Source organism: Scyliorhinus canicula, chromosome 11, assembly GCF_902713615.1.
Source record: "Scyliorhinus canicula chromosome 11, sScyCan1.1, whole genome shotgun sequence".
Classification (NCBI taxonomy): Eukaryota; Metazoa; Chordata; class Chondrichthyes; order Carcharhiniformes; family Scyliorhinidae; genus Scyliorhinus; species Scyliorhinus canicula.
Genome location: NC_052156.1, coordinates 104,521,824 through 104,546,317, shown reverse-complemented (window position 1 = coordinate 104,546,317; position 24,494 = coordinate 104,521,824). Strand labels below are relative to the sequence as shown.

The 24,494-nt window shown below is 49.5% G+C and overlaps 1 protein-coding gene across 3 annotated transcripts in view; it reads left to right on the top strand.

Annotated features, from left to right (window-relative positions):
- plxnc1 (plexin C1) overlaps nucleotides 1-24,494 on the top strand; it is a 215,072-nt gene that overhangs the window by 8,402 nt on the left and 182,176 nt on the right. For all 3 annotated transcript variants that reach the window (XM_038810956.1, XM_038810957.1, XM_038810955.1), the window contains exon 2: nucleotides 8,332-9,559. In XM_038810956.1, coding sequence (XP_038666884.1) covers nucleotides 8,543-9,559 — 1,017 coding nt within the window. In that variant the 5' untranslated portion in view covers nucleotides 8,332-8,542. The remainder of the gene's footprint in view (nucleotides 1-8,331; nucleotides 9,560-24,494) is intronic.

Below are 24,494 nucleotides of genomic sequence, written 5' to 3'. Positions count from 1 at the left end.
ATCACCCAGGAGGACAGTTGAAGTACTACTGTGGGCAGGAGTCCGACATTGTCAAATGATGCAGAGCACCAGAGCTCATCGCAGAGCAGGGTGTCATCTTCCTCCATCCCGTGGACCAGACCTGCTGTTCCTTCCAACCCATGGCCTATGGCCCATTGTGAACCACAGAGGGAGCTGGGGGAGAGGGGGGGCATTGAGGGTGGTTAGGGGTGGAGGGAGGGTTTGGGGGATGTTGTGGGAGGAAGGGGGTGTGGGTTGTTGGGGGGGGGGGGGCTGGAGATGGAGGCGGTAGGGTGGGGCACCCATACGGCCAGTGTTGCTCTATGCGGCCACGGTCAGTGGGGTGCGCAGCAAAGTGGCTACCTTGCAGGCCGCTGCAATGGTGGTCTGGGCATCACCCCAATGCCATGCCTGCCCCCCCCACCGGCATCCCACGGCCGCCCTTTTGGGAACATGACCTATCTGAGCTTTCTGTCAGCAGCCACTACCCCTGTTTTCTGATTTATAAAACCATAAATTAACCTCGCCACGGTCATGTCTCCTGGCGGAGGTGGAGCATCACGGGAGCCCTGGAGAATACCACGACTCACCCATTAATAATATGCCAGTGCCGTTTCCTGTACTTGAGGCATAGGATGCATTCATGCCGCTTTCGAGCCACCAGAGCATGGCATTCCATCGGGAACTCAGGCCCGGCCTCGATTTTCAACTGACGTGCGATTTTCCACCCGATCGAGTTTCCTGACTCCGGCGTCGGCTGACAGAGAATACTGCCCAGGTATTTCAGGGATGCATTGCCATTGACCCTCATTCAAATACAAATAAAGCAGGATACCAAGTGGGCAGATTATGGCGATGAACCAAATTGCATTTGGAAGTTCAGAAAAATGGCAAAATCGTTTGTCTCAATTTGCAGCCCAAGAAAATTAGTTATTTTGAAAAATCATCTGTCTCAATTTGCAGCCCAGGAAAATGAGCTGTTGTAGCTCACAGTAACAGTGAAAGTCAATGGAGGGAAATGGGGCTGGGGGCGGAGAATCAGCGGGATTTTCCCTCAATTGTCCCTGCACCCTGGCCAGTGACGTAATTGGGTTCCTGCCATGCAATGATGGGAACGCTATTATTAACCATTAACATATGCTTAGCGGGCCTCACACTGTATCATTACCCCCATGTAAGGAATTCCTCTCCCCACCCCGCTCCCTGTTTACAACAGGTTTTGAAAAATGGGGAATTGGCAAACAGAATTATTGAGGCGTGTGGGGGGGAATCATGTTTGGCACTGCCAAAGGGCCTTCCATGGGGGTTGTTCAGAGTCAGGGTGTGGCCCCGTGTCAATAGTGAGGGGGGGGGGGGGGGTTAGCATATGTGGGAGTGGCTCCTCTTTTATTTTTATTTTTTAGTATGGGGTGCCCTTTAAAACGGTGCCCCGACCTGTCAGGAACCGAGGTTGTTGCCGGCCCTCCCTCCCAGCATGGAATTGTGGGTCCCATCTTTTCACTTTTTCCAAAGTGTTTAAAAAACAGGTAGAAAACTTGATAAGACAGCTTGCAGGCTGCCCTCCTCCTTTCCCGCTGGAGGCAACACTTGAAAAAACTTTGGAAAATTCTGCCTAATATGGATATAGGGCGTGGAAGTTCTACTTTAGTTTCCTTGAATATGTCTTTCAAAAACAATATCATAAATGCACATCACAAATCAATCAGCAATTTCCATTCTCATCCACTATGTGAAAGCATTGTGTCTTTCTCACCATTGCAGGTACATTTGGGAAATTAGCCAATAATTCTTCAGTTTCTCCTGTTTTAATATCAAACCCTCTTCCATTAGCACGATGTGGTGAATTACGTTTTGTAATTCAGGAAATGATAAACCTGAACTCTGGTTTGGCGAGAGGTAATTTTTAGTGTCAGAAAATTTGAGCTTGGGGCCTTCCAATTGGGAATCAACCACTTTAACATCCCAGCCATTTGGACTTCCTGCTTTACAAGAGGTGTTGCTGTATTGGTCTTCCATGAATGTTGATGGCCAGCTATTGTTCTCATCGCTGCTGCTATTTGAATGGAGGTCTTCTTGGTTGTGACAGGTGGATAATGACTTACAATTTCTGGAGTCACCTGCCCTGACTGCTAATATAGTCCACTTCCGCACCGAAAATCTGGAGTTGGATTCTCCATCTCGCCGCGCCACATTTCTGTTTCACCCAGCCGGCGGGATGCTCCATTACGCCGGCTGGTCAATGGGGTTTCCCATTGTGGGGCAGCCCCACGCCGTCCGGAAACCCCCGGGCTGCTGGCAAAATGGAGCATCCCGACGGCGGAGAATCCAGCCCCTGACGTTCGAGAAAAGGTTAAAACAGGTTGGACCTATACTAATTAGACTTTAAAAGAATGAGAGGTGATTTTTTTTTTGGAACCATAAGTTTCTGAGGGAGTTTGACCGGATAGAGGATGTTTCACCACATGGGATAATCTGAAACCTGGGGCACATTTTCAGAATAAGGTGTCTTCCATTTCAGACAAATGATGAGGAATTGCTTCTCAGCTGTTCATTAATGTTTGAAATGGAGAGCAGTGGAGGCTGAGTCAACAAATATAATCAAGGCTGCATTAGATAGACTTATTTGATCTACAAAGGAGGGTTACGGGGGACAGGTAGGAAAATGGAGTTGAGGTCACAATCAGACCAGTCATGATCTTATTGAATGGCAGATCCAGCTTGAAGGATGAATGGCTTACTCCTACTCCTATTACTTATGCTCTTGTGGAGCACCCATTCTCTGCTTCAGATGGGAGAGACTAGGGCTGGGATCCGACTCCAGGGGGGGGGCCTCCACGGTGGCCAGGGCCGCGATCGGAGGCTACCGATCGGTGGGCACGTTCATTCCGGGGGGGAGGCTATGTTTCTCCGCGCCGGGCCCTTTTAGGGCTCCGCCATGTTGTGTGAGGGCCGGCACGGAGACGACAACCATGCGCATGCGCCGGCACGGTGACGGCCGTGAGGCGCATGCGTGGACCCACACCGGCCGTGGCGTGCATATGCAGACCCGCGCTGTGCAGGGCTGGCTTTTGGCGCCATCCTAGCCCCCAAAGAAGAGAATTACTGGGCCTGGAGTAATTTTTTGACGCCGGCGTCAACACTTGGCCGCGATATTGTTGAATCCCACGCTGGTGAAATCAAAACCCATTAAATTTTCCATGAGGTTGAATGGACGTCCCACACTGATGGGAGTCGACATGGGAGCAGCCGTATCAGTCATAGGGGAAACAGTATGCAATAAAATTTGCACAGGACTCCAAACCTTATTCCTAACCAGGACCTTGGCAAAATTGAGGATATACACAGCGAAACCACTGAGAGTGTTGGGCGCAGCACATGTAACTGTGGCTTATGGAGAGCAACTGGTTAGGCTGCCTTTAATGGTAGTGAAAGGTGTGGGGCCAAGCTCATTGGGACGAAACTGTCTAAAAGAGATCCAGCTGGATTGGGTAAACATTTTCCAGCTGGGCAAACTGCTGTGCAAATACCCAGAGGCTTTCCGAGAAGGGCTCGGAACAATAAAGGGAGCAAAGGCGACATTGCATGTAGATCCAGAGGTAGTCCCAAAATTCTACAAGGCCTGACCAGTATCCTTCGCATTCAGGCAGAAAGTCGATATGGAAATTGTTATGTGAGAGTAACTTTAAGAAATGGGTGGTTATTACTGCAGTGATGTCAGAGAGTGGGTGGAGCTGGGCTGTCTGTCAGCTTTTTGCTTTCATTTTAGGCTGTTTGCTGCAGGGTGTGTTTTAGTTTCGTTTTCAGAGCTGGATAGCTGCAGTCACAGCCAGAAGGGGTATTAGTCTCTCGTAATCTAAAAACTAAATCGATCCTGTGGTGATTTAAAACTAATCACTGCTTCCAGTAGTGAGTTTAACCTGATGTGCTTCTGTTAAAGGTTATGTTTTAAAGTCTTATGGATGTTAAAAAGTAAGCTTGAAGGATTACTTTGGGGGTTGTATTTGAATTAATGGTTGCTAAGATGTTCACTGTATGTTTTAAAAAGGTTAACTTGAGTTGATGGAATAAACATTGTTTTGCTTTAAAAAATACATTTCCATTTCTGCAGTACCACACCTGTAGAGTGGGCCGTGTGCTCCTCATACCACAATCTATTAAAAGTTGTGGGTCAGGTGAACATTATACACTTTGGGGTTCTCTAAACCCTGGCCCATAACAAATTGGGGGCTCGTCTGAGATAAAAGTCTATCTATTGGATTGGCTTAGTTAACTTAAGGACAGTGAGGGGTGAGCATATTGTGGTTGCTTTTCAGGTGTGGTATTCTAGTTTAAGTAGGGAGTGTGTTGTGGACAATGGCTTTCAGAGGCTCTGAAGTTTTTGGGGGTGGAGACGGTCACACGCAGTACCTTACGGACAGAGACAAAAAGCAGACTGTTAGATTTGGCAAAATCATTACAGTTAACATTACCTGACAAAAGCGAAAAGATGAGGTAATTATAGCGGTGGCTAAGCATTTAAAGTTGCCTGAGATACAGTTTGACTCATTGGAAATTGCAAAAATTCAGTTACAAAGTAAACGAATGGAACATGAGGAAGGATTAAAGCAGCTTGAATATGAAAGAGAGAGAGGAAAAAGAAAGAGAGAGAGCAAAGAGAAAGGGAGATATAGATCAGGGAAAAAGATAGAGAGAGTTTGAACCAGAAAATGGCCATGAAACAAGGTTGACAAATCAGGGCTACACCCTTTGGAGGATCTGGTGAGGGTGATTAAAAGTGCCCCGGCCCCCATCACAATCCAGGAGTTATGGTCTTTTTAGGAGTGGTGACATATTATGGAAAGTTCATACAGAACAGCTTCCATCTTGGACCCCCTACACCAATTACTAAAAAAGGGGCAAGCCTGGGAGTGGTCCGCCCTCCATGACAGGGCTCTCAAGAAGATAAAAGAACAGCTTTCCTCGGAGAACGCCTTGGCACACTACAACCCCAGGAAAGAGTTGGTGCTCACGTGCAATGTGTTTCCATATGGCGTTGATGCAGTTTTGGCATACAGAGGGCAACACGGACAGGAATGGCCTATAACGTTTGCTTCCAGGACGCTGGCAGCAGCAGAACGAAAGTACATCCAAACTGAAAAGGAAGGACTCGCTGTGATCTTCACGGTGAAGAAATTTCACCAGTACTTGTACGGGCGGAAATTCAATATAATTACGGACCACAAGCCATTGCTGGGTTTGTTGAAAGAAGACAAAGCGATGCCACCAATAGCTTCGGCCCGGATCCAACGCTGGGCCCTACTACTGGCAGCGTACCAGTATCAACTGGAGCATCGGCCAGGAACCCGGGTGGGAAACGCCGATGCACTAAGCAGGCTGACATTACCGGACGCCCCGCCATTAGTATCCAAAATAGAGGAAATGGTGATGACGTTGCATTTCCTGGACACCCAGTGGCCTCACAAAACATTTGTTTATGGACCCGGTTTTATCAAAATTGAAACACATGGTACTAACTGGAGAGGTGGAAAGAGCGGTCCAGGCGGAATTCCACCCTTACTGGAGCAGAAGAGAACAGATCACCGTGGAAGATGGGATCCTGCTATGGGGGGGCTCAATTAATAGTTCCAAGTCAAGGCCACCGAGCCATACTGGCTGAACTACATCATGGGCACCCAGGAGTCGCAAAAATGAAGATGCTAGCCAGAAGCTATGTCTGGTGGCCGGGCTTGGACACAGACATAGCAACATTGGTAGGTCAGTGCCAAGAATGCCAACAAGGGCAGAAGGTGCCACCAGCAGCCCTGTTGCACCCATGGGAATGGCAAGGTAGACCATGGTCATGACTTCACATCGATTTTGCAGGCTCGTTTATGGGTTCAATGTTTTTTTATAATAGTAGACGCCCATTCCAAATGGCTGGACGTCCACAAAATGAACTCTGCAAATTCAACAACTACCATTGGAAAAACTCCGCACCGGAGTTAACAATCAGCAGCATCATTGGACACCAAACTGTCGCACTGGATATTTGACTATAGAACAACCCCACACACCACAACGGGAATAGCACCGGCGGAGCTACTCATGGGCAGACGACCCCGAACCCGGCCGAATTTAGCTGCCAGAATAGAGTGACACCAAGAGGCCCAACGCAGGGGCCACGACAACACTCGCCGAGAAAGGCTGTTCAACATGGGTGAAAATGTATGGGTCAGAAATTATGCGAATGGCCCCACATGGGTAGCAGGAACAGTCAAGCCCAGGACAGGACCTGTGTTGTATGAGATACGAATGGGAAAACATGTAATAAAGAAACACCTGGACCAGGCGCGGACCTCAGATTCATTTCCTCCTCTGGAGCTGACTCAGACCAGCATACGAAGGACCATTGAGAGTCCTCCCCGACAAACTATTCAACGCCCTCCGGCATCACTGGTGAGGACATTGAACTTGGATATGGACACCGTGGATGATGCCGCAGCTGTACCACTGCCGCCGGAGGAAATGGGCGAACCGCCCATCAGGCGCTCACATCGGAAAAGACGGGCACCTAGCCGTTATAACGCCCTACGTCGGAGGCCGAAGTGGAGGAGCCGGACCCAGCGCAAAAATGAAGCAGGAGACCCGTGAGTCACGAGGACCATGGGGGCTCCTCGGACTTTGGAAGGGGGGGGGGGGTGTAGTGACTTATGCCAGGCCTTTTACACTGGCCAATTAGAATACGAGTTCCCTAATTAGTGGCCCAATCAGGGAACCCCTTTCTGTGTATATAACAGGGAGTGCCAGATCCTGTGCACTCCCAGCGTAGACAGCAGACTCAATGGATATAGTTTTCAGCTGTTGGGTTTGTAAATCAAAGGAATTCTGGTGACGGGACTTCTGTCTCCATGGACTTATTCCAGCCGCCTAGTTTTTCGTGTCTCCTCTCTCCACCCCCCCCCCCCCCCCCCCCCCCCCCCTCCACACCCCCCCCCCCCCCCGCTGTGTTCTTTTTGTGGATGGGTTATGTCGTCCCAGTTGGGCGCGTACACATTTATCAGGGCAACCGGTGTCCCTTCCAGGCCACCACTGACCATGACATTCTGTCCCCCTGGGTTTGTAACAGTCCTAGTCTCCATGAATCTCGTCCTCTTGCTGATCAGTACGGCTAGCCCTTGTCCCGTAGCATGAATGGTGCATCTGTCCCACCCAGCCCTTCCTTACCAGTAATCTGTCCGTCTCCCTTAGGTGTCCGTTCCCCCCCCCCCCCCCCAGTCCGGCGGGATCAATCATACCTACCTGGTGGACGTGCCCCTGCACCCAATTTCGAGTAAAAAGAGCTCTTTTCTATGCCTTCAAGCAGGAGCTGCCCTGTGTGTGATCACTCGCACCATGGTCACCGGAAGTCCAACTTTGGCCCAGAGTCCTGACCCTGTGTAAATGGGAAGTGCCGTGTTTGGAGGGAAATTTAGGATTTCTGCCCACTTTGCTCAGTCATACCATGACGGAGAGGTTCTCTGTCATGGCGGACACATCTCAGTCAGGGAATCAGTCACTGATCTGCACTCTCTCAAACGCCATAAGCATGAAGAATAAATAAATGCATGAAAACAATATTATACTATTCAATTATCGTGGTTTTCTGACTCTACTATCTTCAGTGAAGTTTAGATGGCTCAGTGATATGTTATACTGATGTCCTGCACTTCTGAAAATTAATACATTTCTGATGAGAGGGTTGTGAAGCAATAAATATGGGGAAACTTTACACAGGCAGGAGGGTCAGTAACCAGAGATACCAATTTAAAATTGGCAAAGAAATCAGCGACGAGATGAGTTTTATTTTTCTGCAGTGAGTTGTAATTTTTAGTGCACTGTCTGAAAGAGAAGTGTAAGTACATTCAGTAATTCCTTTCAAAGGGGAATTGGAAGGATACTTTAAAAGGAGAGATTGCAAAGCTAAGGGAAAAGAGCAGGGAAGTGGGAATCGTTCAATAACTCTTTCAAAGGCTGGGGAATGTACTGGAGAATGAACTGAATTGTGTCCAGCCACCATTTAACTCCCCACCCACATCAATCGGACCGAGTCGTGAGGTTTAAAATTGTAGTTACTGTTTCCATTGCCTCTTTACACAGAGAAGTGAGAATGTGGAACTCAGTGCCAAATGGAGTGGCTGAAACTGATAGCACTGACGTGTTTAACAGAGGCTTGATCCAGGGAGAAGGGAATAGAGAGAAATTACATGAGTGGGAAGGGGTAATTGGAGTAGTTGGAGGCATTGATCATTTGGGCTGAATGACCTGTTTTTCTGTCGCTGAATCCATGTAATTTGATGCAACTGCTGTTTACAGAAGGGGTGCTGGAGATACGAGCAGGAAGCCACAAAAACGGAAAAGGAAGCAAGTGGCACTGTAAGCTGGGCTGAAGGCAACTTCACACCACATTGAAGGCATTGGGAGCGTAATCGAGCGGACAGAATGCAAGTTCTCACTTGAACCAGTTCGAGAGGCGTGTGTTGCAGACTGAACACAGCACTGAGTGTGTGCGCGGGTGCCTTGGACTATGGATCCAGTGAAGGATGTTTCTCTCTATGTTCTACTCTTTAACACTTTAGCTGCCTTGGTCGTTGAGGTTTACCCTGAGGATGTGTTCAAATTCCAGACCCACATTGATAATATTGTGGTGAGTGCCGATGGCAGAGTGTTCGTGGCCACTGAGAACTACTTGCACCAGCTGAACCAGAGCTTGAAGCTGGAGGTGCTCAACCAGACAGGACCTCTTCTCGATGGGCCATGCGTGGATCGGCAAGGCTGCTGCGTCAAGTGGCATGAAACAGCCAACATGAACAAGATCCTGGTGGTGGATGAGACTAGGATGCGAGTCCTGACTTGTGGGACGTTGAGGCTGGGGGCCTGCAACGTTAGGGAACTTCACAATATCAACCAATGGAAAACCGACCAGCACCCGAATGTTGCCGCTTTCCACCCAGAAGCCTCAACTATCGCTTTTCTGGTAAAAGCCCAGCCAGTGGATTACCTGGTGACAGCAACCACATCTACTGGCAAGTCCAGTAGGTTTGTCCCACCCACCTGCAAAGTGGGTAGCAGTTACAATGAGAATTCTGATGGCACCATCCTCCTAAGGAATCCTACTGGAAATGTTGGAGATCAAAGGTTTTTGGCTTTTAGCGAGGGAGTGTTAGGTGATGCAGCTGTTAAGCTCAATGAGGCTGTGGAGCTCCAGTACATTCACGGTTTCCAGTGGCAGAAACATATTTATATTTTGTTTAATGCCAACAACTCGGTCCCGGAGATCATCCACATGGAAATTAAAGAATATGGTGTAGAGACTGTTCAATCTTTCTCTCAGGCCACCCTGCTCTACCCCACGTCTAAGAAACAAGCTCTCGGGGTTCTGTCCTGTGCCCTCATCAACCTCTCTTCCTCTCAAGCCTTTATAGTTGCAATCTTCTCTCAACAAAGGAAGTCTGAGAACAGCCCACTCTACTTCTACAATTTGACTCAGTTTAATGGATACAAAAAGGGTGGAAAAAGCTACTTCGAGATTGCTAACTTGAAGGTAAGCTTTCTAATGGTAACACTTTAAAATATATTTCAGATTTTACTATTTTGAATAAAGGAAAAAGGAAATCAATAAAAGCTAATGCTTTAATTGGAGCTGCAGGTAAACCATAATTACAGTTACTGTTATATACAGCTCCAGTAATTCCCTACTGATCTTCTCTAGTCGGTGCCTTATTGGCAGACTCTATTTATACAAAGCCAGGTATTGTTAAGGGTCCTTCGCCCCCTTATCGGGGGAGTTCATATTCTGCAAGATCCACGGGTGAGTTAATCATCCCTACCCCTCACGACTCGTGCGGGTTATAACCCCCCCCCCCCCCAACGTGGTGTGTTTTCTCGCGGTGAATGCTTGCCATTGGCTGCCAGTGGAATCCCGCTGATGTTTAGTGTTTTGTATCGTTTGCCTGTCTCACCATGAGACCAGAAGATCCCACCAGCAGGAAGAGCCAGAAAATCTTGCCCTAATGTTTGTTTAAGCAGTGTTACAATATACTGTAGAAGTAGGTAATGTAACAAGGCTGAATTGGTGTGTAATGAATTAAAACAAATGAGCCATCTGTACTACATTAAGACATGAAGGCAGCATATTCAGTATCAATATTCTGGTCAATATATCACCTGTTAATTCATCATTGAATAAATTTTAATCATACTAGAGACACAGGCTGAGATCCTCTGCTCCCCGGATGGATGGAGACCTGGTGTACCCTCGTACCTATGGTACCCCTCTGAAGTACCAATGCACCGAGTCCATGACTGAAGTTTGTATTCCCATTCCCCTGTTGCTTGGGACTATCCAAAAAAAGTCTTTGACTTTTAATGCGATAGAGAAGCAGTTCTGGAGAACTGCCACCAGAGATGCAAAGCTCTGGAATGGCTCAGCAAAAGTAGGAGCGGAGAGACAATCTGATGTTGATTGCCGGTCCTCCGAAGGTTTGAGCCATGCTGTCATTGGGGTCAACATGTAAGATTGGCCTGAGATTTTGCGCTTCACAAAGTAACAACAGACCCAGAATGGTTTCACAACAATAATCCATTTCCAACTAATTATTAACAATTCAATCTCACAGATTTTAGTGCAGAGTTTTGTTTTTTGTACTATCATTTCCAAAGTATCCATTATTGCATAATTTAATCTATTGCTAACCATAGCAGACATCATCTTAATACTCCCCTGGGAGGAGCCCAGATCCCAAAGACAGCAGGATTTAAAATTTTTTAAATTTAGAGTACCCAATTATTTTTTCCAATTAAGGGGCAATTTAGCGTGGCCAATCCACCTACCCTGCACATCTTTTGGATTGTGGGGGTGAAACCCACGCAGACACGGGGAGAATGTGCAAACTCCTCACGGACAGTGACCCAGAGCCGGGATTCGAACCCGGGTCCTCAGCGCCGTAGGCAGCAATGCTAACCACTAGGCCACCGTGCTGCTCAAGACAGCAGGATTAATGACTAATCGATCAGCTGTTAATGCTGAATTGGTAGCGAATGTTAGAAATGATCAACTAGAGCGGTGTTTTTCAAACCTTTTTTCCAGGGACCCATTTTTACCCACTGGCCGACCTACGTGACCCACGGTGGCTTGCTTTCTAGACCCACTTGGATCTCCATGGGTAATTACCTAGGGAGGCCTGGTTAATTGTCCTGAACTCGGGAGGCATCAACACCAAAGAGGTGTCAGCCAACATTTGAACACCCAAGAGCTGGGCCTCAGATCTGGGGACATTCCTGCGACTGGAGGGTGTGTGTGGGGACCAGGGACGGAACCAGCACCCGGTCTAGGTCACATATCCAGAGGGCGTCTGAGGTACAGGGTCCAGGGTCTGGAGCCCAGGAGCCACTGCTGCGGGTGCATGTGCAGGGTGTGTTGGACAGCAGCCTGAGGGATTGCAAGGGTTGTGAGATTGGGGGACAGTCAGGGGAGGAGATGGGTACTGGGGTAGACTCCATAGCTCATTGTCATTCCCACACCCTCCCCAATCCCTTACAGATATTGCATTATAGATGATATCTTGGACCCTGGGGAAGTTGCCCTCGTGGTGGCGTTGGCAGGCCAAGAAGCCAGGCGCTGGAAAGGTGGCAGCAACACTGTTGACTGAGGCTCGAGGCAGTAGCGCATGTGCAGGGGCCCGCCCCACACCCTGAGGATCTGGCCGTCTATCAGGCCAGGGAGGGACCCCAAGGGGGCGGCTGGTGACGGCTGAAAGTGTACAGACGTTGCTTGTACTTCGAACAGATGACAGACAGTATGTGCTGCAGGAAGCTCCGCCTCAACAAGGCGATGACACGGCACCTATGCCATGTCCTTGCGGACCTGGCACCATGTGGAGCAGAAGGATACCCGCTCCCAGTGGCGGACAAATTCACCACAACCCTAAACTTTTACGCCTCGGGTTCATTCCAGGTCCTAAGCGAGAACCTGTACGCATATCCCAACCAACTGCCTAAAAATGCAACCATGAAGTCAAGAGGTACCCGCTTAGGTCCTGGTTAATGACGTCAGTATGGATGCTGGAGACCGATGCAAAACCCGATAACGCGGTCCATGTGGCCATGTGGGCTGTCATTGAGCGGTGCATCCGACTGCTGAAAATACGGTTCCGATGCCTTGACCCAAGGAAGGTCTCCGGCATTGTGGTGGTCTGCTGTGCCCACCATAACCTGGCACAGCAGTGGGGCGATGTGCTGGAGGTGGCGGAGGAGGAACACACCCCCACCTCCAAGGAGAAGCTAGACCAGGAAGAGCTGGTAGACAAGCATGGGGAGGACCCAAGGGACTGGCTGGAGGATAGGCGGCGCAAGTCCGGCATGCCCGGAGGACCAGGAAGGCCCTCATCCTCGCCCACTTCTCAGGGGACTTGGCTTCGTACGTCATTCCCCCTCTCTCCATCCCCCACACCTGTGCCCCCCCTCCCTCAAAGGTGGTCCACCTCACACCACCCCCTCCCCTAGATCACCCTGTTACACCCTCCCAGGGTCTGTTTTGCATCACTCTAGGGTAAGTGGTTCTATACACAAGGCAGGAGGGTGATGATAACCCGCTGTGAGCTGAGCTCTGGTGCTCCTCAGTCTATGCCATAGTCTGATTCCTGTCTATCTGCTGAGTGCGCGCTCACACCCATTACCTGCATGTGGTATGCCGGTGGGGTGGACTACTGGGGATGGGGCGCAGGCCAGCCCGCAGTGCAGAATAATTCACATGTATTGGGTGTAGCGTGTTCAAATGTTTTACAATCGTGACCCCCAACTGTCCCTAGCTCCCAGTGGTCCTCAATCTGCTTAGCTCTCAGTGCTCTATTACTATGTCTAGGTGTTTCCTCAGGATGCATATCAGAGGTGGGGGTAGCCTGCTGCTTTCTGCATCCCGTGACCTTCAATGCCCCTGGCGGGCATCCTCTGGAACGCCTGACGGCCCCGTCCGACTTGATGGTGGCATTTACCTCACTGTCCCACCCTGTTCCGCACGCTGACCCCGAGACATGCCATTGCAAGGGGAGGGGAGAGAGCTGGTGGCTGCATCATTACCCTACAGGAAGGTACTGGGTTGGGTTCCAGTGCTCACTCCTCCTATTCAGTGCCCATCGGGGCGGAGGGGCAGCTGGATTAGGCTCCAGAAGCGCCTGCGGCTTCTGGCTGTCCCAGCCCTGTCGGCTCCCCAATGTCTGCAGCATGGTGTTGATGCCTTCAGCTATGCCCCTTTGTGAGTGGGTCATGCTCCCCATGCCTCGCCAGTGTACACCTGCATCTGGGAGATGGTCCTCAGCAACTGGAAAATGCTCTGGAGCGCCTTAGCAATGCGCAACTGAGGCAGGGACATGCTTCTCAGCGCCCCGTCAAAGTTCACCTGCATCAAGGACGCATCCCCCAGTGACTCGGCCATGCAGTCAAAGCACTCGGCAACGCCTTGGACACTACCATTAATGGTGCTAATGTCGTACTCTAGGTTCTCCATTGCGGTTGCCACTCTAGCAATGTTAGCCTTGGTTCCACACATTGCTGCGACCAAAGCCTTTGGGACTCCTCCAATCAGCTATGGACCACCTGGAGTGTCACTGACATCCCTCTCTGAATCTCACGGCCGCCCCCTCTCGACTGCATCGATGGGCAGCACGGTATCATAGTGATTAGCATAGCACTGTTGCTTCACAGCTCCAGGGTCCCAGGTTTGATTCCTTGGATCACACTCTGTGCAGAGTCTGCACGTTCTCCCCATGTCTGCGTGGGTTTCCTCCGGATGCTCCGGTTTCCTCCCACAGTCCAAAGATGTGCAGGTTAGGTGGATTGGCCATGCTGAATTGCCCTTCGTGTCCAAAAAGGTTAGGTGGGGTTACTGGATTGTGGGGATAGTGTGGAGGTGTGGGCTGAAGTCAGATGCTCTTTCCAAGGGCCGGTGCAGACCCGAAGGGCCGAATGACCTCCTTCTGCACTGCACATTCCTTGATTCTATGCATCTGCTCCGGGAAAGCCTGGTCCAGAATCTCATCATCTGACTGAGGTGCAGCATCTGACTGGGACTCAGCTGGGTCTTGGGGTCCAGCAGACTTCCGACTGCTGTCTCCCCGGACGTCCTGACATCCACTTGATGTGCATCTGCAACTGTGTGATGGTCATCAGATTGCGCCCCAGAAGCCTGTCTACTTTCTTCTGCCAAGGTGTGTGTTTCTGTGCTGGATAGCAGTGACACATCGATGGTGTCATCCCGGAGGTCTACAGAGGTGTTCTCTTGGGCGGTGGAGGGGGCAAGGGGGGGTCCCTGTGGATCGGCTGGCACCATCGGATGGAGATCCTGTGTGAAAATGGACATGTGGTCAGGGAGGGAGAGGGTGATTTCATCCTCTTGGCATGTACAACTCGCATATTACAGGCCATCTGTATGGGGGCTGTTGGATACTCACCTCTGCGGTGCTGGCCAACCCCGACATCCGTGACTGATCTGCCACCCCCGCTATCGCCAGGCCCCGTTCCTCATTTTCTACGTGGCCACAGAGCGGGTATTGTGAGCTGCACGCTTCGTGCATCGCAGGTGGATGGGAGGGGCATGGCAGGGGACAGGCGGGTGTACCACTGTTGGGCATGGGTGGGGTGTGCTGGTCGATGCCAGTGTGTGCTAGGGCACCTTGCTGTATTGTGCTGGGGTGGTGCAGAGGTGCCAGGCGCAGGGTAGTCAAGGCCGGAGCGAGTCGGCCTCTGAGGGTCGTAGGCCAGATTGGCGCCACGGGGCGGATGCAATCTCACCCAGTGGAGGTTAGAACATAGAACGATAAAGCACAGTACGTTGTTTAGCTTCTTGTGGCACTGAGTGGTGGTCCTCCTGATGAATAATTTTTTTTTTTAAATTTTTAATTTTTTTTAAGGTTAATGGGGGGGGATGTTGGGTTACTTATTGGTATAGGGTGGATACGTTGACTTGAGTAGGGTGATCATTGCTCAGCACAACGTCGAGGGCCGAAGGGCCTGTTCTGTGCTGTACTGTTCTATTTTCTGTATGAGGCGCCCAGAATCATAACCGGGTGAAGTAATTATTTTACTTAATATACTATGCGGCCCTTTAAAATTGTGAATTTCTGAATGTGGCCCTTGCACGGATAAGTTTGCCCACCCCTGCTCAAGAAGCCTGTGCACCATTTACAAGGCACAAGTCAGGAGCGTAATGGAATGCTTGCCACTTGCCTGGATGAGTGGAGCTCCAACAACACTCAAGAAGCTCGATACCATCCAGGACAAAGCAGCCCGCTTGATTGTTCCTCCTTCCAAAAACATTCAAACCCCCCCCATCACCGAGGAACAGTGGCTGCCATAAGATGCACTGCAGTATCTCACCAAGGTTCCTCAGTTAGCACCTTCCAAACGCACGACCACTACCATCAAGGAGGACAAGCGCAGCAGATACCTGGGAACCCCAACACTTGGAGGTTCCCCTCCAAGTCACTCATCACCCTGACTTGGAAATATATTGCTGTTCCTTCACTGTCGCTGGGGCAACATCATGGAACTCTCTCACTAACAGCACAGTGGGTGTACCTACACCTCAAGGACTGCAGCGGTTCAAGAAGGCAACTCACCACCACCTTATGTAGGGCAACTAGGGATGGACAATAATTGCCGGCCTAACCAGCGACGCCCACATCCTGTAAATTAATTTTTAAAATGAATGCAGAGGCCTCATTTCAATATTGACATTTTTGTTGTCAGAAGTGATTTATTGACAGATGTGTGACCTCCTTAATTGTATCAAATAATTTTCAACTGCCACAACGTTCTAAGCAGAGATTTGTGCACAGATTTTTACATATTCCTCCCTTGCATGTCTTGCCTTCTGACTGTAAAGTGATTTGACAAGATTTCAAACTTACAGTGGCAAATTAAACCTCACAACTCACAGAGACAATTGAAGGTTAATGTTTCTCCTGAGTTCCTGATTACATTGCTGCGTTTTTCTTTGCTCTTATCATAGAATTTACAGTGCAGGAGGAGGCCATTCGGCCCATCGAGTCTGCACCGGCTCTTGTAAAGAGCACCCTACCCCCTACCCAAGGTCAACACCTCCACCCTATCGCCATAACTCAGTAACCCCACCCAGCACTAAGGGAAATTTTGGACACTAAGGGGAATTTATCATGGCAAATCCACCTAACTTGCACATCTTTGGACTGTGGGAGGAATCCGGAGCACCTGGAGGAAACCCACACACACACGGGGAGGATGTGCAGACTCCACACAGACAGTGACCCATGCCGGGAATCGAACCTAGGACCCTGGAGCTGTGAAGCGATTGTGCTGTCCACAATGCTACCGTGCTGCCCCAGTGGGAGGGTTTGTTTTATTGGATGCATATATTGACAGGTGGGCCGCTGTTTGGGGTGGTGGGAGGATGGGATGGGATTGTTGTTATTGTTAAGGGGATTGATTTTGTGTTTGTTACCGTGTACTGTCTGTGGGTGGGGTGTAAATCTTGAAGGAAAATGTGAAAATGGAGAATAAAAACATAATTTTTAAAAAAAACATATTAACATAATCAATGACATGAACATGGTAGAATAAACATCCCCCCCCCCCCCCCCAGTTCAATCTTCAGACACCTCAACTTTAACTCTGTTGTACTACATGGGTAGTTATTGGATAGGCATATGGAGTGCACTGGAACGATTGGGAGTAGGTTGATTTGATCTTAGTTTCAGACTAGTTCGGCACAACATCGTGGGCCGAAGGGCCTGTACTGTGCTGTACAGTTCTATGTACACCTATAAGGTAGGCCCGTGTGCTCCCCATAACCACAATCTATTAAAAGTTGTGGGTCAGTTGAACTCCATGATACACTTTGGGGTTCTCTAAACCCTGGCCCATAACACTAGTCCTGGACCAGTTTGGTGTGTTTTATGTTTCTTTATCTCAGTAAATTCTCTGATGTAAAGGACTTTTCTATATCAGTTTTATTGGTTTGTTTGCCACAACTTGAGAAGAGCCGTGAATGCATGATTAAGAAGTTGTGAATTTGCCTCTTCTGAGCCACAGGGATCATAAATACGATGCCAACATATTGTTCAGCTTTTTAGTTTTGGTACAAATTTATCACAAACGGCACAGACACAATTGCTTATTTTCAAAAAAATAATCTTAGAGTCCTCAATTCATTTTTTCCAATTAAGGGGCAATTTATCATGGCCAATCCACCTGACCTGTACGTCTTTGGGTTGTGGGGGTGAAGCCTACGCAAACACGGAGAGAATGTGTAAACTCCACACGGACATTGACCCAGAGCCGGGATCGAACCTGGGACCTCGGCGCCGTGAGGCACCAGTGCTAACCACTGTGCCACCATGCTGCCCTGGACCCAATTGCTTATGTAGCTGATGATAACTCCTTTCTGTACTTCCTGAGGATGCCTGTTCATGGATTGATTGCTTTGAGAGATGGCGAGGAGAAAGAGATGACACAGCATAATTTTTCTTGTGAATTTGTGTTGTGTATTACTTTGCTGGATGGTCTCAGTAAATGTATTCACAGAGCACATGAGGGAGTGCTGTACTGTTGAAGCTGCCACCTTACAGATTAAACTGAGACTTTGCTGTCTAGGATCGTTGGCTACGGCACTATTTGAAGATGAGGTGGGAAAGTTCTTCCTAGTGGGCCTAATCAAAAACATTAAACTCAGATTATCTGTTCATTGTCACATTGCTGTTTGTGAGACCTTGCTGAGTGTAAATTAGCCGCCATGTTTCCTAAATTACAATGTTTTCAGAGGTCATAATGAGAGCTGTATAAGCACAAGTTCTTTCTCAGGGGAGGTTTGTGACTAATAACAGTAAAGATTATGGTGAGAGAAATAGGAAGTGTAGTTGGGAGCTGAATAGGAAGATTACAAGCAGGGTTAAATCGAAATAGATCAAAATGCTAGTATATGATGCAAGGGGAAATAGTAATTTCTTGTATGAGCATATAAAATGTACAAAGATGTAGTTAGAGAAATGTGGCTCATTCAGGAATGAGGAAGAGAATGTAATTATGAATGAAAAAATGAAAATCGCTCATTGTCACAAGTAGGCTTCAAATGAAGTTACTGTGAAAAGCCTCTAGTCGCCACATTCAGGCGCCTGTTCGGGGAGGCTGTTACGGGAAGTAAGTGAAGATATGTTACAGTTTAGTGTCAGCATTAACAAAAAGATGGTGGAGGTGAGAATGTGCATGAACTAGAGGAGGGAATGGAACAATTATTAATGATAATGAGAAAATATCGGTCCTAAACAGAAATCAGTGTCCTGGGCCGGGATGCTCCCTTACCCGGCGGGGCGGGGGGTCCTGGCGTAGCGGGGTGGCGCCAACCACTACGGAATTCTCCACACCTTTGGGGGCTAGGCCCGCGCCGGAGTGGTTGGTGCCACGCCGGTTGGCGCCAAAACTGGTGCCAGCGGCCTTTGAGGCCCGGCGCCAGGGCTGAAATTCCACCATGAGCCTTGAAACTGCTTTTGCACGGATAGGATTTCCTCACTGGATTGTCCCTGCCAATGACGTAACAGGGTTTCTTCCATTCATTGATGGAGCCCAATTTAAGTACATTTTAATATCATTAGCAGGCTTCCCCACTCTACTACCATGTTAGGCTTGCCCCCTGCTCCGTCATGATGTCACGGCTGCTTTTCAAAACCTTTAGGAGTCTTTAGGAGACAGGTTTAGATAAAGGATCTGGATCGGCGCAGGCTGGGAGGGCCGAAGGACCTGTTCCTGTGCTCTAATTTTCTTTGTTCTTTGTTCTCTTTGTTTTCTTTAGTAAAACAGGACCTGGCAAACGGGTCCTCTTAAGGACACAGGTTAATGCAGTCCCCAGGAGTGTCATGCCTAGGCAGTACTCTGTCATTGCCCCTTGGCTGTAGGATGGGCTTCCTTTTGGGGTGGTCCATGGGGGGAACATCCCCCACATTTTTTTTGTGTGTGGGGGGGGGGGGGGGGGGGGGGAGGCTCCATGTCAGTGGTGGGGATCCTTGTTTTTATTTTTATTTCTGTTAGATCAGGGCGTCCTTTTTAAAGGATGCCTCAATCTCTTAAAGGCAGAGGCTGCTAGTGGGGCAGATGGCTATTGTGATGGCGTGGGCCCACCTCCAGCATTTTATTTAACTAAGTTTCGAGAAAGACTATCAGTGGAGCCAGTGGATTACTTAATGCTTTTCCTGCCCAAAATGACACTTGGATGAAGAAACGGAAAATTCCGCCCAGAATCTATGGTGGAGAAGCAAATCCTGATATCTGGGGCGAAATTCTCCGAAGTCCATCGCGACGCTCTTGACAGGCGGGCAAAAATGGCGCTGGTGACTCAGGCGTCGGGACCCGCTTATCAGCCCGAAGTCTCCCGTCCCGAAAGGGCCAGCAGCGGAGTAATGCTGTACGCGTCAGTTTCACCCGCTGCAAAAGTGGCGCATCGGTTGACGTCGGGCGACATCATCAACGCCGCCCGGTGAAACATGATATAAATAGCGCCCCCCCCCAAACCCCAACCCCCCCCCCCCACCCCAAACCCCCCACCCCAACCCCCACCACCCCAACCCCCCCCCACCCCCACCCCAAACCCCCCGGCACTCGAAGTAAGTGATTTATCTCTCTCTCTTCCCAACAATACCCCCACCCCCCACAACCACCCCCCCACCCCCCGGAACTCGAAGTAAGTGATTTATCTCTCTCTCTTCCCAACACCCCCCCACCCCCAACAACCCCCCCACCCCCCACAACCCCCACCCCAACCCCCACCCCTTTTGTCACTGGGTTCCAGACATCCGGCATGATCCACTGAAGACAGGTGGACTGGAGAGAGTGATATGAAGTTGCTGAGCTATTGTTTACATATGGCACCTGGACTTCTGAACCTGGTAGCTAGCATCGGCCAGGTGATTTTCAGAGATGCGCACTCATTCATAGCTAATGCGGTTCCAAGAGCGGAGTCGGGTGTGAGTTTACGCCAGTCTGGCCAGCAGGATTGGTACAGCAGGAACCGCCCACCACCACACTTAGAAACAAAATGAAGAATACCATCCTTAGAATCTGTAACTCAAGATGAAGTTAGTGTGTATATTGAGTGCTGCCATCACATTCAAAGCCACTGGCAGGGGGAAGCTGCCATCCATGCGGCATCAGGTCTTCACGAAGACTGTGGTATATGTGATGTACAAGGTCTCAGGACAATTGCAGGCATGGTCAGCACTGCCTGTCATTCCTTTGAAAGTAGGATACTCTTTGACGATAAACCCTCGGTCTGGTGAGTCGTCCCCACTGCCTGAGTCTTTCCTCCTCGCCCTCCTGTTCGTGCTTAGGCTCCTCTTGGCCATGCCCCCAGGCAGTGTCTCCTGCTAGAGTTGCACTTAGTAATGTTTCTCCCTCCGTCGCCTCCTCCATTGAGTACGGACTCAGGGAAATGCAGCATTTAGCCCTGTATCCATCAGTCCTTTTGTCTTCTCCCTGAAATGAAACATTGAAGACAGCAATGATTAAAGGGTGCAGAAAGAGAAGTTCTGATTTAGAAACCTACTGGAAATATCTGGCTCCACAGCTTCGGCTGCCTTACTTGCATTTTGCCGGATGCAGCCTTGCTCTGAAAGGCTAGCACACACATAGAACCACAGAATAGAACCATAGAATTCATAAAGTGTAGAAAGAGGCCATTCAGCCCATCGATTCAACACCGACCCTCTGAAAGAGCACCCCATCTAGGCCCACTCCTCTGGTCCACCCTCGTGATCCCATCTAAACTGCACATGTTTGGACACTAAAGGGCAATTTAATGTGGCCAAGCCACCTAACCTGCACATCTTTGGACTGTGGGAGGAAACCAGAGCACCCGGAGGAAACTCATGCAGATACTGGGAGAAAGTGCAAACTCCACACAGTAACCCATTTTCACAGTAACTTCATTGCAGTGTTACTGTAAACCGATTTGTGATCATGATAAAAATTATTATTTTTATTATTATTATGGCTGGAATTGAACCCGGATCCCTGACACTGTGAGCCAGAAGTCCTAACTGCTGCCACAGCTATATCGTGCAAGTTCTAAAAAAAAAAGATTAAACGTGTCTGGAAACCATGTTCAGTGATGAAAACCGGATGTGGGACATAACTACAGGGAAACTACACACAAAATCGCACTTTGAAAGTGGACAGGATTTCAATGTTGAAAATTAAACAATACATTGGATTTTTGTTTACAAACGTTTTCAAACTGTGGTGAATGTAACTCCGTAATTCACACTGTATTGTATATACATGAGACCATGCATTGTAAGTGCAGTTGCGTTGCCCGACCACTAGGGGGAGTAGCGCTGGGAATGCTTAGGAGTTTGTACAGGGCTCCACACTTGGCTCCGCGCACGACTCCTCCCCCTGGACTGCTGTATAAATACCAATGCTCAGAGCCAGTCGTTCAGTTCATCAAGAGTTCAACGCGGAACAGGCTGGCTCTGTTGCAAGTAGATTAAAACCACTGTTCATATCTTAAAGCACGTGTCTAGTGAATTGATGGTTCCATCACAAATCCAAATACATATATATTTCAGGCGGTCAAAAAAAAATCTCATACCGATTACCCAGCGAGGGCAATGGGTGGAAGTCTTGGATCTTAACGATTGTAAAATGTAATAGTCCTTGGCTGCATGAGCACGCAAATGTAGCTATTTAACAAGAGGCTGCGTTTTGTCATTGTTACGGTCGTCTGGTCAGCTCTCATCAGAGGCTTAGAGGACAAACCCGAGCCATAACATTTAAAGTTTTAAGACAATGCGGAAAGATACATTCGTTCGCGGAGTGATAATATAAGATATGGAGCTTGGTTATTTTATAAACCAACTTTATTGAAAGAAAAGAAAACAAGAGATTTCTGGTGACGGTCATGGAGTAAGTGGTCGCAGATTTGGCAGCTCCCTCCCGAGACGGTTTTTTTTGGTCCATTTCTCCATTTGCTGGCCGAGTGTTTTGGTGGAAAAAGGTGTGGAGATGATTGAGGGAGGTTAAACTCCACTGGTGGTGCTGGTGGATGGATTCATGGACCAGAAGTGAGATGAGAAGAAAGGAACTGTTGAAGGAAGAAATTCTTTGTGTGCCACAGGCGAAGATGACAGAGGAGAAAGGGTCAGCCCTGCCTGCCCAGTGGTCAACAGAGCAGCTGGTGGACTTCTTAAATGAGAAGTTCAGCCAGTAGAGGAGGGAAGTCCAGGAGGACCTGGCCAAGGTGATGGAACAGCTAAAAGTGGGGATCGATCGGGTGCAGCAGAGGCTAAAGTTCCAGGGCCAGGCTATTCGGACAGAGGAGGAGGTGGTGGGGGAGCACGAGGAGCAGCTTACCTCGTTGGCGGCCGAGACCGGGATGATGTGGGAGACCCAGAAGTGGCTAAAGGAAAAGATGGAGAATCTAGAGAACTGCTCCCAGAGACAAAACTTACGAATTCTAGGGATGCCAGAGGGCATCGAGGGAGCGGACGTTGGCTCATATATAGCCAAGATGCGGGAGCAGTTGATGGGGAGGGGCCCTTCGACCCTGGAGGTCGACTGGGCGCACAAGGCGCTGATGAGGAAGCCGCAGGTGAACGAGCCGCCGAGGGCGATGGTGGTGCGGTTCCACCAATTCCTCGACAAGGAGAAGATATTGCGAGGGCTCGACAGACGAAGAGGTGCACATGGGAAGGTAATGAGTTCTGGGTGTACTACGACCTGGACTCTGAAGTGGCAAAGAGGAGAGAGAAGAGAAGGCTGCCCTCTTCAAGAAGGGGATGAAGTTTGGGATGCTGTCCCCAGCCCGCCTCTGGGTGATTTACAATGGTCTTGAGCATTATTTTGGGACACCAGAGGAGGCAATGGAGTTTTTAAGAGACAATTGACTGGCAGAGAGGGAGGAACTGTGGAAGAAGTGTGAGAAGATTTTGGTTCTCTCTACCTTTTTCGTTTTTATTGCCTTTTGTTTGTTGGTGATGGGAGAACCTCTCTTCGTTGAGATGTTTTCTTGGGTTCTGTGGAGGGATGTTTGTGCAACGTGGAGGGTGAGAGCACCTTTTTCTTATTCCATTGTTGTTTGTGTTATGGAGGTGTACGAGCTGGGGGGGGGGGGGGAATCAGTGGGGTGTCGGAGGTTTAGGCGCTCTGGGCAAGGGCTGCCAGGCTAGCTGGGCAGGCAAGTTGAAGGGAATGCAGTGGAAGGGTGACCAGATGGTGAGTGTAGCAGAGGGGGATGGGATTGTTGTTTTGCTTGGTGGGGGCAGGGGGGAGGAACTGCTCGCAAAAGGTGTGGCTGCTGTGGCGCAGCAAGAAAGGCGGTGGGCATCTGAGGGTGGGCCTGGAGGGAACTCCAACCAGTCTAAGACTCGCAGCATTCTTTCCCCGACTGGGAGCTCCGATCCATACAGCCTCTTATAAATTTCCTCAAAAAACCCATTCATCCCCACCGGGTCCAGTACCACTCTTTCCCTCCGGTCCTTCATCCTTCCTGCTTCGTATGTTGGTGGGCCAGCATCCTACTCACCTTCTCCCCGTACTCACACACTGCCCCATAACTACTGCCATACTGCCTTCCCCGTGGACACTAACCCAAACTCCATCTGCAGCTCCTGCCTCTTTTTCAACAATCCTGCCTCCGGGAGTTCCGAGTACGTTTCCACTTGAAGAGTCCCGTCCACCAGCCTTGCCATCTCTGCTCGTTCCATCATTTCTCTATGCGCCCGATTCGATATGAACTCCCCGCTGAGCGCCTCCCATAGCGTGGCAACCGAAACCTCACCCATATCATTCAGTTCCACATATCCACCGGTGGCGGCTGTTGCCCGCTCGCACACCTCCTCGTCCGCTAACAGCATTATGTCCAGTCTCCACTGCGGGCGCTGGCCCCCCCAGTCCATTTGCAGGTCCACCCAGTTTGGCGAATGGCCTAAAACCACAATCGCAGTGTACCCAGAGTTGACCACCCCCACCAGCAGCGTCTTGTCCACCAGCCCCCATGCGCTCCAATGAACGGAGGCGCAGGGATGGTACGCTTGCCAGACATAATGAATTGCCATTGCTAAGGTAAGGAGGTGGGTAGTGGGGGAGGATCTCATGAGGGTTAATGCATCTTCGTCATGCGCAGGGCTTAGCCTTAACCAGTTTAAGGTAGAGTAAGAAGTCTTACAACACCAGGTTAAAGTCCAACAGATTTGTTTCGAAGCACTAGCTGTCGGGGCACAGCTCCTTCCTCAGGTGCTTCCTCCGAAAGATAGTAATTCGAAACAAACCTGTTGGACTTTAACCTGGTGTTGTAAGACTTCTTACTGTGCCCACCCCATCTCCACATCACAGTTTAAGGTAGTACATACGATGCAAATGATGGTGGCAAGGATGAGCAGGTTCTTTGAGGGGGTGGAGCACAGGTATGGGCGGTGCGCGGGGAGGCCCGCGAACCATGTTCACATGTTTGGGGCATGTCC